Genomic DNA, 15,864 nt, shown 5'->3' with positions numbered 1-15,864 from the left:
GGCTCAGAAGGCAGTGAAGGCACTTTTGTGTTTTCTCAGAACTTCTGGTTTGCTCGAGCGACTTTAACTGAAGTGCTGTCCGTACACGTACCTACACCTTCTCTCTCCCTTCTTTCTCTTCCCCTTCTCCCTTCCCCCAGTGTAGGGTAGCCAACCAGACTATTGACTGGTTAACATCCCTGCCTTCCTGTATTCTTCTCTCTCTCTCTCTCTACCATTCATTTGGCTTTGTGACTAAATATTACAAAAACTACGCAATCTGACAAGGGAACTGTGAATATATGGGACACACTGTCCATGCAGGTTTACTGAATTTTTGTTATTGAATGCATAATAAGTAATTAGTAAGCTCAATCCATCACCGACACAGCCCTGCACATAGTCGAAAAACAGTTCAGCTCAAACAAAGTTGAAGTCTAGAGGCCAAAGCAGCACAGCTGCTCCTCAAGGTGAAACACGGCTGTACGTTAACAGTAGCTGCAGCCTATATTAATTCCTCCGTTTTTAATAAGAACAACGTGCTGCAAGGCATGCGATAACGAAAGTGCGCAGCCATGCATCATGTAGATATGGAAACAATATTCGTACCGAACTTCTTGTCCAGGACGTTGACTACATGACACAGTTGCCAAGTAAAGACGCCTACAAAAGGTGTCATAATGCGGGAATTGCAAAAAGGCTGAGAATTTTAACCCAAGTATATGGCCTCCTATACTCAAAAGCGCATTTTGCATTGGAGTAAAATGCTTACGAATGCACATTTTTCAGTTCGTTTACAAAATTGACCCACCTTGCGAATTCAGCATGCCCCGCGAGCTCTGAGTATATACAAAACCAATCATGCCTTCGCCACGTCAGGCTCAACGGGGCGTAAACGAACTACATTAAAGGCAAATTACAGTTACAGGACTTGCAGCAAGTTATTTTATGTGTGGGTGCGTGCGTGCGTGCGCATGTGTATGTGTGTATGTGCGTGTGTGTGTGCGCGCGTGCGTGCGTGTGTGTGTGTGTGTGTGTGTGTGTGTGCGTGTGTGCGTGTGTGTGTGTGTGTGTGTGTGCGTGCGTGCGTACGTGTGTGTGTGTGTGTGTGTGTGTGTGTGTGTGTGTGTGTGTGTGTGTGTGTGTGTGGGTGTGTGTGTGTGTTTGTGTGTGTGTGTGTGTGTGTGTGTGTGTGTTTGTGTGTGTGTGTGTTCCACCACTGTTCTATTCCAGGCTAACATTCCGTGCTTTTATTAAAGGCATATTTCCAGGTCGATCGCATACGCCGCAGATATGTATATCGGACTTTCGCCTGCCTTCTCCTCACAAGACGCTTTTGTGGGGCACATTATAAGTATGCCTCTCTCAATCCGATAGCACAGTGTGAACGGAGCGAAAATTAAAATGTGCCGGTTCGGTTCTCTCTCCCAGCATCCAGCTATGCTGCGCTGTTCAGAAATTTCGTGTTTACAGGCGGTAGCAGAAAAAAATACTAATAATGAGATAAAGGGAAGGATCTGGCACATCGCATATACTCGCCCTTGAACGGGTACCACTTGGCCCCGTTGACGATGCCGTCGTGGTAGGTCTGCCGCTCGCACGAGAACCGGCGCATGGTCGGGTGGTTCAGAGAGTAGGTGCGCGCCAAGTGCTGGAACACGTCGTCGTCGGGCGTCCTCGACTCCACCGTGTCTGACGAGCGAAAGGGATCAAACAGGCAGCAGATTAATCATGTCCGCAGGCTTGACGATTCCAAAGCGGCATTATAATGACGCCACTTTTTATTTCACAATATCAGGCACAAAAGGCCTGCTATAAAACAATTTGCACTCTTAAGGGTCCTTTAATGTGTATAACTCGCACCCTTACCCGCTCATAGGTGTAAGGATGGAAGGGTATGAATTATAGACCAATTTTTACCCTTAAGGACCTTTAAGAGAAGGGGCGAAAATGGGAGAAGACAATACATAGCAGACGAGCCTTTGCGTATTTGTTTCGATGTGCCTAAGGTCGGCATACCGGCATACCTTTGCTTGCGAGTGACGAGACCTAGGACATTCTTCTTCAGTTTTTTGTAACTCTTTTGATTGTGCAACCTGCAGCACTTTTTTTCGTTCCCGCAGCTGTACTTTACTTCTTGCCCTTGTTTAGTTGTAAGTGTTCTGTCAGTTTTCCTTTAATTATTATTTTTTTCTTTCCTTCTTTCTATGTTCTATTTCTTCCTAACAGCGTTCATAAGTAGTAATAACCCGACAGAGTTTCAATTTGAACGTCTGGCGTCCGAAGCCCACTCACTCTGTCCGTACGTGTCGTCGTACGGGTACCGCACAAGCATGGCCCCTCCGTGCAAGTTGCCCGAGAGCACGAACGGGATGGTGTCAATCCACTTGCGCACCGCTGCCGTCTCCGGTTCCTCCACGTTTCGCACGGTGTGACTCGGGTCCGGGAAGTTGCGATTCAGGTCCACGCCGGCACTGTTGTACCTGCTCCGTGAAGAAGTTGCCAATGAGTTTGGTGTTCGTCATGGTAGAGCGGTTTAACGCAGCTGTTTGCACGATACTGCACTTCGCTTTGCGTAACCACGCCTTTTGAGCCTGATTTGCGGAAGACGCAAGGCGTCCTATACCATTCACTGACTCCGCCAAGGTTACAGTGCATGCATACAGGCTTCCTCCAGTATCCAGCCTATAGCGATGATAAAGATTCCCCGACGATTACGGTACTCCTTAATGCGAAATTTGAGCGCAGCTCTGTACGTGTTTTTTTTTTTTTTTCGCGATATGGCGCGTACAATCAGTCTCGTGCTGCATGTTGCCAACGGAGCGAAATGTGGCGCGACTGCCTCGCTAATCTGGAAATCGCGAGGGCCAGCGCGTGGGCGACGCGTGGGCGCGATTCACAGACGCCGCCGCGGATGAACCCAGACGACGCGCGACGCGTGCTACTCTGGCGCCATCTCGTAGCCATCGTCGGAAAGCCCCTCGTGCGTGGCACTACGCTCCTCTTCTCACGCTTTTGCCAGACCCTCCTCCGCTTTCCACCTCATGGTTTCGCTGCACCCTCCTCTCCGCTTTTCTCCTCGCGCCTCTTATTTCTCGCCATTTTTTCATCCCCCGCGACGCACCGCGTACGCTCTCATCTTGCGCTGCATGTGCTCGTTCGTTCGGTTACTCTGGGAACGCTGACTCTCGCCGCAGGAACGGGCGTGTAAGAGCTGCGCTCTAAAATATACGATTATTCCTGCAAAGAACAAGAAAAATAAAGAAGTTCTATTATGACGGGGACTTCGTGTAGGTGAGATGCACAAAAAAAAAAAAAGAAATTGATCTAGTCGGCCAAGTTGGGCCGTGTGTAATCGTGAATGTTTGTGCAAAAGCGCGGCGTGATGCCTTTTTCCTTGATGTCATGTGCGCACCCCTTTGCTCATATATGGTTGCAGTGTCGCCGCCTAAGAATAATTTCCCTGACAGCGCACGGAAATTCCTCTTTGTGTATTCCTGCATAGATGCGCGCACCATGGGAAGAGCCGCTGTGCAGCAATGCACACCCCTTTTCCTAATTCCGCTAAAGATGACATATATTTAGCTCGTAGAGGCAAGCTTCAAGTAGAACGCATATTAATATGGAACAAATATAATTTGGAAGATGATCAGGTGCATCGGAAGATTTACAGTGGTCTTGAATAATACACTGCAGTTTCTCATTTATTCTAGATCAAATTATCTCAATTGCATGCATTTGAGATGCTCGGAAGCTTTGCAGCTTGCTAGTGTGTCGCTGACGTCATCCTGTGAAAGCACCAAGGGAACGAGAGGCAAAGGGTGGGGGCGTTGCCAAGACGTTAGCTTTACTTCTTTCCCTCAACTGTGAATATGGAGAACCGTGAGCAGTTGGTCTCTGTATGGTTTCTTGTTATTGTAGGTGCATGTATGTATATACCCCTGCCAGTAGCAACGTACCGTCCACGAAGGCCGGCGCACTGTCCTTCCCTGGAAATGGACATGCCGTCGGGGTTCATACTGGGCATGATGTGGATGTTTGTGTTGTCCAGCAGCCATCGGATGCGCGGGTCAGTGTCGTACCCAGTGATCAGGTGCTCTATCAGGTGAAGCATCAGTTCCTTGCCCACGACCTGCATGCGTGCGTACAGAAAAAAAGAGAGATAGAGAGAACGCGCGCTGAGTTTAACGACCAGGCGGCAGAGGTTTTGCGGTAAAATTTGTAAGCTCGTTCGAAACCTTCTCATCACGAGAGGATTCTCACCATGTAGATCAAGTTCACGTTTGGCGCAAATATATCGGTTTATATGTTTGTCTGTATGTTCGGAATGTTTCATCCAAGAAGTGCGAAACGTTCTCTACAAATCATTCTTTTACTTGCTGCACGTTAGCAATTGACATCTTTCTAAATATCCCAATTTCTCGCTGACCGGTGGGGATTTTTAAATATAGCGTGGTGACATGACCAAAAACCTAAGAAGTGAGCCTGCTTGAAGTGAAAGAAATCATGAATAATCTAGGCGATGAGACGTGTTTATTGCTTTGTCACAGCGTAAAACACGAAATAAGGGTCATGAAATTATGCTGATGCAATAAGATGCACTTTGCTCCTACATCTTCTCTTTTTTTTAATATGGTGTACTCGATCATTTTTCAACAATAGCTGTGAGGGGGGCCTTCGTCCTGCATTTCTTGCAACCGTCATATTGTTGTAGTCGTCATCGACACAGATATTGTTTTTATGTGGGGCACCTCTAAAGCTTTCCCATTTGTGAACCATTGTATTTCCTTTTCTTCATAAGGTGGAGTCCAATTACAATGTTGATGTACCCTTGCCAGGATTCGCGATCACATTGGAAGAAATCCAGTAGCATAATACAATTAAATGTCATTGTGTGCGCCAATGACACTAGATTGCCAGTATGCACAGGGGTTACCGTTATCCCATGTTATTGGTGCGAAATGCCAGATTCATGCGAGAAAGGGAACTACAAAGTTGAAGAAGTGCCTGGCCTTCGCACTTGCGTGCGCCAAAAGCACTAAAGCCATTTATTGTGTCTCTCACGATTATAAAAGTGGGAATCATTCGCACTACGTACCTCGTTCCCGTGCATGTTCGCGACGTATTTCATGGACGGCTTCAATAGTTTGTTATTCGTTGAACGCGACGACAGCAGGAGAACCCAGAGCTCTCGACCTGCAATAATATAAGGACAAAAAAGGCCGGTGAAAAGGTTACTTCAGGGACTTCATAAGTGATAGTGCAACAATAGCATGGTGTAATAGTGCAACAGTAACAGTGCAAAATGGCTTGAACGATCGAGTGCGTATAAATATACGGGCTATGAGTGCGCCTAGATTATTCTAGTACTACTTTTTACCGCCACGAGTGAACTATACCACGTCACGCATGTACGGTGCACGCACGCCAGAGAGAGAGAGAGAGAGCAAATGATAAAGGAAAGGTAGGGAGGTTAACCAGGACTGAGCCCGGTTGGCTACCCTACACTGGGGAAAGGGAAAAGGGGACGGAAAGATTAAAAGAAGAAGAGAAAGTCTACTGGGTATATCGTTCGGTCACTCAGTTCGGATCACAAACGCTGACTCAAACCAGTAGCCTTCAAATATCGCAGCAGAGCTTTTGTGGCCTTTTGTAGCTGCGATATGCGAGGCCATGGTCCCAAGATCTTCTTCAAGGTGAACGGTGTTCTATCTAGCTGATTGAGAGCTGTGCAGTGGTCATGTCTTTCGTTTTGAAAAGATGGGCAGTAGCACAGTAGATGTTCTATAGTTTCCTCGGCACCGCAGGCATTACAGTTGGCGCTATCAGTCATTCCAATCAAAACCGTATATGCATTGGTGAATGCGACGCCCAAGCGTAAGCGGCACAGCATTGTTTCTTCATTTCGCAGAAGCCCTGGTAACAGCCGCAGTCGCATAGAGGGGTCGAGGGAATGCAATCGTTCTTGGGTGAATTCAGGTGTGTGCCACTTCTCTAATGTCATACTGTGTGCTACCTTGCTTAGGTGTTGGGCTGCGTCGGTCCGCGATAAAGGTACAGAAACAAGGGTTGCTCCTTCGTGTGCTTTCCTAGCAGCTTCGTCAGCGAGGTCGTTGCCGGAGATACCGCAATGGCCAGGCAGCCACTGAAACACGACGTCGTGTCCTTTCGCTATCATACGATGGTGCATTTCTCGTATCTCCGACACTAGTTGTTCACACGACCCGCGACGAAGAGATGACAGAAGACATTGTAAGGCCGCCTTCGAATCGCAGAATATTGCCCACCGATTAGCGGGTTGGTTGTTAATGTAATCAACGGCACCTCGGAGGGCAACAAGCTCCGATGCGGTCGATGTTGTCATATGAGAAATCTTGTATCGGACGCTAATTGATCGTGATGGTATAACCACTGCGCCGGTGGAGCTGGTCTGAGTGGAAGAGCCATCCGTATATATGTGGACTCGGTCAAAGTAGAAAGTGTTCAAACAATCCAGAGCTGCTTGCTTCAGGGCCAAGGTAGGCAGGTCGGTCTTCTTCCTTATCCCTGGAACCGTGAGACGCACTTGAGGTTGTTCTAAACACCACAAAGCTGAGGTTGAACGTGCTGAGGGTGTGAAGCCCGATGGTAGACAGGCACGATGGATGCTGACCTCGTTGGAGAAGGACGCCTGTGGTCGTCGTTCTGGCAGGCAGGCAAGAGAGCTTGATTGCATGCGTGAAACATGACGAACATGGGCCCTAAGCGTGTCGATGCTAATGTAAGTCGCGATCGGATGGTCTCGAGCCATTATGATGGTTCCTGCTGTTGAGGCGCTCCGCGGAAGTCCTAGGCAAACACGTAGTGCCTGTGCTTGCACGCTCTGTAGTTCTCGAAGATTTGACTTGCATGTTTTAGCAAGCACGGGAGAACTGTAACGTAGCAATCCGATGAAAAGTGCACGCACGCCAGGGTTGGTAACGCAGCAGTACACTAACATCCACACGTAAACATCTTCAAAATAATTTACTCACCGTGGTTGCTTAGTCTATAGCTTAATTTACTCGACGTGGCGCACTAGACTATAGCTTAGTGGCTATGCTGTTGGGCTACTAAGCACGAGGTCGCGGCATCGAGTCCCGTGCACGGCGGCCACATTTCGACGGGGCTGAAATGCGAAAACGCCCTCGTACTTAGAGTTAGGTGCACGTTAATGAACCCCAGGTGGTCCAAATTTCTGGAGTGCCTCATTACGGCATGCCGCATAATCAGACCATGGTTTTGGCACGTAAAACTCCATAATTTAATTTAAATAATTTACTCGGGGGGTACGTAACCAGGGGATCATAGTAGGAATTATCATTGGCATCGCCGACAAGTCTCTCAAATTCTTTTCCTCAGTATATCCCGAAATGAAAACATGTATAGAGCTGCGCTCCAATTTAGCATTAGGGAGTATCATACACTGTAAAATACTTTACATCCTTAAAAGTGAAAAAGGGTGTAAATGTGTCTATAACTCACACTTTTAGGGTGTGATTTATATAACTGACACCCTAAGGCTGTGAGTTATAGACACATTTACCCCCTTTCTCACTTTTAATGGTGTAAATTATTTTGCAATGTAATGGTCCGATATTTTTTTTAATTTTTCACCACGTCATATCTGCTATCAAATCGTTGCTCGACGCAAGACGCTCTTGCAACGTTCGAAGTTTTGTTAGCGTTGTCACGAATTTTATAGTAAAGTAAGCCTGTCTTGATCGGATTGCGCAAGAATCGCGAACACTGCTGTGCATTCTCGAATTTCCGCGACTACCCAGCATTTCTACCAGATGTCACGGTGTTGTGACGGTGAAGGATCGAACAGTACTAAAACTTTGGGTTCAGAACTAGAGTATTTATTCGCCAAATAAACAGTTGAATTCACAACGTAGTTTCTCCATTGTTTGATTCTTAACCGTCACTGTATACAACGTGAGAATATCTCCAGTTGGTAAACATATAAGGGCCCGTGCAACCCAGCAGATTTTCCGATATAAAAGAAGAGTTGGCACATAGCGAGTCCTACAGCTTATGCCAGTGTATGTCCATTGGTATGTACGACACGTAGTATGGATGAATGTATGTCCATTGATTAAAAGAAAGAAGAAGAATAAAAAGAGTCCTTAGAGCGATTACGTCACGCCAGCCGCCGATAGATGGCGCGAGTAGTCGACGTTCTACATTCCAATGTGCGTATTTTCTAACGGTTCACTACTATCACTGGGATCGGCCACACGGCGCGCGTCGTGGCTGCGTTCGAGTTGCGCCAAATCCACTGAACAATGCATTGACGAGGAGCGTAAATAGTGTCAAACGAAATGGGGGATGAATATTACAAAGAAAATCGTGCAAACACAGTCGAAAATGCCTGCCAAAGCAAATGAATAGCCCCTACGCAGACCGGATAAACCAAATGGACGCACTAGCAATACTTCAGAAGTTTACTGCGCACGTAACGCTATAGCGCTCTTTTGATGATGGTGGTGAAAGTCATCGTCCACTTGTTTTAGTAGGCATGACAGCTTGACGAAGGCGGTGTCGCGGTGATAGAATTATAACGAGGCACGATGATGACAGCGTGAAGACGATGACACGACAATGGTTGCGCACCTGGCCACCCCCTCCTCAACTCGCTCACATCATGGATGCCACATATATGCTCCTCGGACCATTCGCTTTAAATCTGTCCACGTCCCACCCACTGTGAGAGGCGGCTTAAGCGAAAGTGTGGTGAGCTGGCAATGCAAAACTGCGTATTTACACGGCGGCACCACGAAACCGCCATGGCTGCCACTGAACACAGCATCTTCAGACGCCACAAATCTGTCGCGCATCACCACGTGGTCTCATAGTTGACGTTGAGCGGAGAACGCGACCCACAACTAGCTCTCCCGTGCTGCCCTCATCCTCAGCCAGGCACCCGGCCAGCGCCCAACGTGCACGGTAGCCAAAGAAAGATTCGCCGTATAATTATTGTGAAAGACATCGAATATGGTGGTCAAGGCAAGGGAACAGCCCTATGAATTCGGACCGCAGAAATGGAATGGACGCATCGGCAATACTTTCGTCGTATATACTGCCACGTACCGCTTACGTCGAAGAAAGCTCTCCACTTTATTACTTTCCTTGAGCACTAGGCTGAGGTATTTATTGAAATTGAAAGTTGTCGAGCAATTTACTAAGTGCAACGTTCATCCCCCCTAGCACAATATTTATTGTTGCTCTGGCTAGCATTAAATTTCCGTAAAGTTAATTTTTCTTACGCTTTAAAATTTTTTCGCTGTCTTAAACGATAATGTAACTTCTTGTTCCGGACATATACGGTTTTTATCGAAAAATGAAAATCCGTAATTTAATAATAAAAAGTTTCACATTTTCTTGTCGCAATTGTGGAGCGCTGCATGTTCAAGAACTGCACTAAGACCGAGGTGCACGCTATCACGATACAAAACTTCATGGGCATACAAGTCGCGTTTACGGGATTTCGACAGAAGTGACTCGCAGTCATATGTAAACTGTAGAGTTTTATACAATGATTAATTATTGTAGGAAACCTTGTGATATAAACGGCGATGACGGGCTATATTCCGTTACACAACCTAGTTGCAATGCAACGGAAAGGGCGCGCGAGCCATTCAGGTCACGTGCAACACTGCCCGAGGCAATTTAAGTGAGCCAACAACAGGCAGAAGTATTTAAAGTGAGTGGTCGCCTCCTTCGAATCCGTGTAAACGTCTTGTAATCGGGACCAGAAAGAAGGACATAAGCACGACGCGCCGCCTCCACAAACATTTTCGTTCGTAAGTAACCTTTGCCGTTGACCCCCCGCCTTTTTGGAATTCGCTCTTACGAGTACTTTTAGTGACAGTGGATTGTATCCATATATGGGTTGAGGTTGTTGTTGCACTATAAAAATTTCAACCTTCCGCTATACAGCGCGCAACAGTTAGAGAACCCTGTATGTAAGGAGCGAGCTAACGAACGAAGACAACTGGTGTATTTTGTCCGCAAAACGAACGAAGAACACCGAACTAGGCACAGGATGACGCAACGATGTCGCGATGACGAAAGCAATGTGTGATGCTTCTCGAAGGAAGATGGTTACGCAAGAGGTGTACGAATTGAGAAGTGCGACGCATATCAACTCTTCAGGATTCCATTCCACTTGTGTTACAGTAGCGCGTACACATTCCGTTGGATTAGACATGAATGAACCCGTACGCCATGGTACGTGTCCAGTTGCACATCCCTAACGGTTCGAGACCCCAAAACACAAGAGAATCAAAGAAGCCGTTTCATTATGATGCGCTATTACGTTAAGAGGTCTGCGTGTTTTAAAGATGGCTATCCTGTCACCTGACAATGTATGTAAAGATTTTATGACATGGTTTATTGTTTTATTTCGCAAAACAAAGGTGCGCTCACTGGTACGGTTTTGTAAGGCTTTGTCCAGACAACGTAAGACGGTTTGCTGTGGCCTGGCTCGCGCACCTCTCATACGGGCAACCGACGACCGAAAACCACCGACTGACTACCCACACCAAACCCTAGGGAAGTGGGCAAAGAAAGCTTCGCTTTAACAATCGTTATCAATCGACCAAAGCCATTTCTTCTCCAGACAGCACTAACGAAGTCTGAGTAATGCGTAAGCCCTTACGTTTTACAGCGTCAAATGCTGCAGATATTGCTAGCTAATGCTCTTGCTAGGTACTGTTAACACTTGCTTCATTCAGATGCGCTAAATTTATTCAAGGTATAGGGTCAAGGAATTGCGTTCACTTTTGAAGTGCCTGCAAATTATGAGCTTCAGTTTACTTGATATTGCGCTTTCAGCCGGGACACATACATTGGATATATGCACGTACAAATGCTAGAACTCTGTTAAATTATAACTCAACACACTGCGAATTAGTGGATAACGCGCTTGCCTCTTCGTCCGGCTTACATGCGGCACAGGAGAGTTTCTGTAAACCGATGGGTAGCCTGAACTGTGCTGGCTTCGTCGTCACAGGTTCAGCAAATGCTTAAGAAAGGCTGGTTAAGAAATTGAAGAGCTTGATCTGTGAAACTTGCGCGTCGACTACTAGCGCCCCCAAAAATGTTCGTCCGTATTCAGTGGCTCTACGGCATCTCGCACCGTTCTAAGAAAGTTGCATAGCAGTGACCATGACTTTCTTTTTTTTTGTAGGCAAAAGGCTTGGCACTTTGTGTGCAGCTGTGAATAACAGGTCTAAAATATGGGCATGCAAGTCAACCATGCACAGTCAAACTTGTCAGTAGGTAAAGAAATCACATTAGTTCTTTGAGAAATGTACGGGGTTCTCATCCGTCGAGTCACTGTCGCCACAATGGTCAGTGCCGTCTCTCGACAGCACATCTGTAATCACGAGACAACCCTATCAACCCACGCGTAGGAAAGCTGAAACGTTTCACATTGTAAAACGAGAGGGCATGTACGTCAGTCAGACTTCGGTAATGCTGTCAAGGAAAGACATGGATTTTATACATGGCCCGTGATTTTCATGTTCATATGCACTTGAGGATACTTCTTTATTTGTTGCATTCATATTGGCACATGTTTCTTTTTCTAAAGAACATTGAGTTGATTGACAGTGCTTGTACTACGTTCTTTCGTAGTTTCCCTCGTGTATACTTGTTGCTTACAATTCATCACTCCCATATTAGCCGTTTCATCATCTATCCCCAGTTCAAATAGGAAACGTTCGTCTTGACAGCCCATCGCGCTGAATTTAAGTGCGCCCCTATTATTGATTCGCTGTACGCACGCAACATATTGTACCACGTGGTCAATCGAAATCAAACACGAAGAATATTTGCGAACAAGAACAAACAGTCGTTCTCGCTTACACGTTGCTATAGGCGGTTCGCAAAACCGCCAAGTGGGCTTAACCAAGATGGCGGGCCTAGGGCTACAATTGTTAACGCTTTCAGGTTGCCGCCTAGAGCAGCAGATTATACGAAAAACCTGCAAGTGCGTTCTTCCCCACACCTACTTTGACTCAACCAAGATTGCGGACCTCGGGCTGCAATCGTAATGAAGGCGTCAACGTTGCAGGCTAGTGGCATCATTCCTGCCGCCCTAGGTACCCTGCACCACCATGCTTTCGGAACGGCTTTCTCGGCTTTAATGGTTTTCACTAGCGGGAACAACGCCATTTTGGTAGGGCGAGCTAAATTTACGGGGAGGCCTGCTTGCGGAATATTGTATATCTGGTTAACCTCCCTGCCTTTCTCTGCATTATTCTCTCTCTCTCTCTCTCTCTCTCTCTCTCCTTTTACTGGCGCGATTCGCTTCTGCGGCTCGAAGTCTGTTTCCCGTTGTCGCGATTATGCGACGCATCGGCTTTCGGCTCCTAAATTATATTGGAAAGCTTAAGCGAGAGAAAGTCAGATGGTGACGTTATGTACAGTGGTACAAGATGTGGGTGTGGAAAGCTACTACTGTCATACTAAACAAGGTCGGGTTAATGTTACGATGTCATTCCAATTATCTTCCTTTTTGCGCTTATCCACTGGTCCGACCTGTGCTCCACCCACTTTGTGAGTAGGATCGGCCGGTCGTGAGTAGTGGATAAGTAAGAAATAATGACTGGAATCGTCCCATTACACCGGCCATATCTGCAAACATCTGCAAACGTATTTTGAGGTGGAAAGAAATAACTTGGGCGTCGGCTTTTATTAAAGTGAACAAACTAAAGTGGTCATATCTGCATTAACAACCGTTTAACAGGTTAGCGTAAGATGCAAGGTGCTCCACCTTCAATTCTAGTGACATGCTGTAAGAAATGGGTGGGTATTAGGGGTACTCGTACAGCCGTTACGATTTTTCGTAAAACGCCTGCAAATTTTGTGAGGGAGTGGCAAGCGTTCCAAAACTAATTCGAGCTGCCCTAAGCGTTATGTTTCTGGACGCTCTAACATTTAAATGCAATCCAAATGTTTTGTTTTTCTTCGGGAAAGAATATGCAAAAGTTCAGAAGATTCAGACACAGGGACACGCATCGAATTCCATCGCACACCCGATGTACACAAGGGCGGCACTTCAGTTAAAGTTTGTGCCTAAGAAACAAAACGAAATTGAAGGCGAGGCTCGCGTCCGCCCAATGAAATGTGTACATGGTTGCCAGCCTTCGCCTGCGTGACGTCAGGGCTCGCGAAGTGCTCAGGATTTGTCGAAAGCCTATCAGACCCCTTGCATACAATATCGCGCGTTGCCTCGAATTATTTTCAAAATTACTTCCTCGGAAGGGCCAACGCGAACGAGCGATAACATTTTGGAATACCGCGTCTCCGTATTCCGGCGCTGTATGCACCGTCGCTTCTTCGCGGCGTACCTTGTCTCGACTGTCCGACGGAGTAGAGCGCCGCCAGGTCCGGCCTGACGTTCGTCGCGTTGATGAGCACTCCCGTCATGGCCTCGTAGTCGTGGTACTTGAACGGCACCCGCAGCCACTGGCTTCGTCCGTACGGGGCGCCCAACGCGCCCGAGGCCAGGCACGACAGCAGCACCGCCGCTCCGAACCAATGCACGGCAATGCGCAGCCCGGCAACGGGCTGCCTTCCACAGTGTAGCCGTGGCGACGCCATCGCCCGAGGTGCCGGGTCTCTCTGGAGGCAACGCTGCTGTCGGCAAGCTCGTTGCCGAAGTGCTTATCTCGGCAGCATGAGTCTGGCCGGAGTACTCCTCCCGTCAGGAAAGTCCCTGCGAACGGTAAGGAAAGCAAACGTTCTGCTTATAATCACTTTTCTTAGAAACAACGTTCGTGTCGTCCTGTTGGTGCCTACTTATGTCCGTATTTGCACGCCTGTCTTTCAGTAACAGAAATGTAATGGTAGTTAGAGGTTAAGGATAGGGGACATCTCAGCCCGCGGACTCGGTGGCGGTTTTCTTTGAAATGCACTGCTGCTGAAACAACCCCGTGGGATCTCGGCGTTGAAACCAAGTCCATAGTTTCGGTTATTCGCGCACCGCATGACGAGGCTCACGTTCCGGCGTAGACGCAGCCCGGCGCAGCCGAAAAGTTGTGTTTTTCCACCGAGATGCGCGGCACAGCATCCACTGTGGTTTTGTCTGTTTGAGTGGCGTTTGCCTGAGTATATTTCTTGAAAAGTTGAAAACATCGAACTGAATAAAAGCTCTTTATTCGTGCTTATTATTTTTATTCATTTATTATAGCTTATTTATTTTTCCTGCCGCACGCTTTCTGAAGTCAATATCGATAGAATAAGCAAACAAAAGTTCGTAAAAACGGGATTTCTCAATACAAATTTCGAGGCCCTTCTATTCTTGCTGTTTGTACACGTCGAGACTGGGGCAGGACATTACTGTGGTGCCGCGCTAATGGTGTCCGTAATTGACAAATGCTCCACAAATAAATGAAGTGGCAACTTACGCTCGTAGTTTGCTCTTGCCTGCTGAAGTATATCTTCAGAACAAATGCGGACCATGACATCGCGCTTGCAAGCCATCTAGTCTACTCCTTTCAGGCGCTCCACCCACTGCGCGTCATTAGCTGCCGAGAAATGAATGCCGAGGTCGGTCATGGACGCATTAGCAATTCCATCTGATTAGAGTGAACCATGCCGCGCGTCTGTTAGTGTAGTGAAACGGCGGCCAACAATGCTCGGAATACTGAAGCGCTCTTTTATTATTGAGGCACCAACCTCGTTTGGACATAGTAGACTATCACTTCCGCAGCGCGTTCTATGTAGAAGAGCCACTGGCGCCGTCTCGCTCATATGACAAGCGCAATCTCCTAACTCAAGTTTTATTATCGTTCTCCATACACTCAGGGATGCGTATGCGCACTACGTGGCGCCTTACGCTCCAATTCTTGTCCGCAAACTGGAGGACACTTGCCGGAGATTCGATTTTATCGCTCCAAACGCGGCTCTTTGTCCTCGCTAAAGGATTTCGGCGCAAGCTTTGGCTCGAAGCATGCCCACCATAGGTGCGATAGAGCGGTCGCGCTATCATCTTCCAGTATTTATCACAGGCCTAAGAGAAGAAAAAAAATGAATAATTTTGGCATTAGGGCAACGCAATCGCGCGCGGCGTGCTGCTCTAACTTCGCTGTTTATACAAATGAGGGCGTTCCACTCGCTTGTGCGCGCTGCAAGATCAACAGCGTGCTGTCGCCGGCTTGTTTTTCTCGGGGCATCCTGCTTTGCCTGCGCGTGGCCTCCCGGTGGGGGGGTGTCGTTTCAATGTGCTCCCACGGGTCGCTCGCTTCGCCCATTTACGATTATCGTCTGATAGGCTGAGAAAAACCTTGAGGTGTCGCTGTTTCACGGTGATATATAAATCGGTCTCGGCAAAACTTGGCATCGCGCGCGGCCAGACTTCAGATTCACACAGAGGGTACGGCACACTAAAGTAGAAATCAAGCAATCTCTTCTCTTCTCTTCTCTAGCTCTCTCTCTCTGTCTCTCTCTCTCTCTCTCTCTCTCTCTCTCTCTCTCTTGATTTTACGTTTCATTGAAAATAGTTCTGCATAGACTCCAACCACTGACTGAATATTCCATTTATACGTTGCATTCAACAACATTTTTCTTATTGCATACGGGCACTTCTTTTAATACATGTTAAGCTTCGCTAACTGTACAAACTGGTCACGAACTGCCAAGTCCTTGAAGAACATACATAAGGCTTGTCGCCGGACACCTACCTGCGTTCCCCTCAATCGAAATAACTTTATTTCCCCTCGTTTTTCGACTACCATATTATGTCTCAACAGTTATTGTGTCTCCTCTTCCTCTGACGAAGTAAGCTATAACAGTTAACGGAAGTTGCGACGGAGCAATATAATCGTGTTCCAGAACATTCAAGGGCATCAGGCG

The 15,864-nt window shown here is 47.2% G+C and overlaps 1 protein-coding gene across 1 annotated transcript in view; it reads right to left on the bottom strand.

Annotated features, from left to right (window-relative positions):
* Window positions 1–13,704, bottom strand: part of LOC126545284 (uncharacterized) — a 29,927-nt gene extending 16,223 nt beyond the window's left edge. Inside the window, exons 1-5 of the mRNA XM_050193085.3 lie at window positions 13,359–13,704; window positions 5,078–5,175; window positions 3,939–4,111; window positions 2,275–2,462; window positions 1,515–1,671 (exon numbers count right to left, since the gene is read on the bottom strand). Coding sequence (XP_050049042.2) covers window positions 1,515–1,671; window positions 2,275–2,462; window positions 3,939–4,111; window positions 5,078–5,175; window positions 13,359–13,611 — 869 coding nt within the window. The 5' untranslated portion in view covers window positions 13,612–13,704. The remainder of the gene's footprint in view (window positions 1–1,514; window positions 1,672–2,274; window positions 2,463–3,938; window positions 4,112–5,077; window positions 5,176–13,358) is intronic.
* Window positions 13,705–15,864: the final 2,160 nt, after the last annotated feature.

Source organism: Dermacentor andersoni, chromosome 3 (genome assembly GCF_023375885.2).
Source record: "Dermacentor andersoni chromosome 3, qqDerAnde1_hic_scaffold, whole genome shotgun sequence".
Lineage (NCBI taxonomy): Eukaryota > Metazoa > Arthropoda > Arachnida > Ixodida > Ixodidae > Dermacentor > Dermacentor andersoni.
This window is presented reverse-complemented; position numbering and strand designations above follow the sequence as displayed.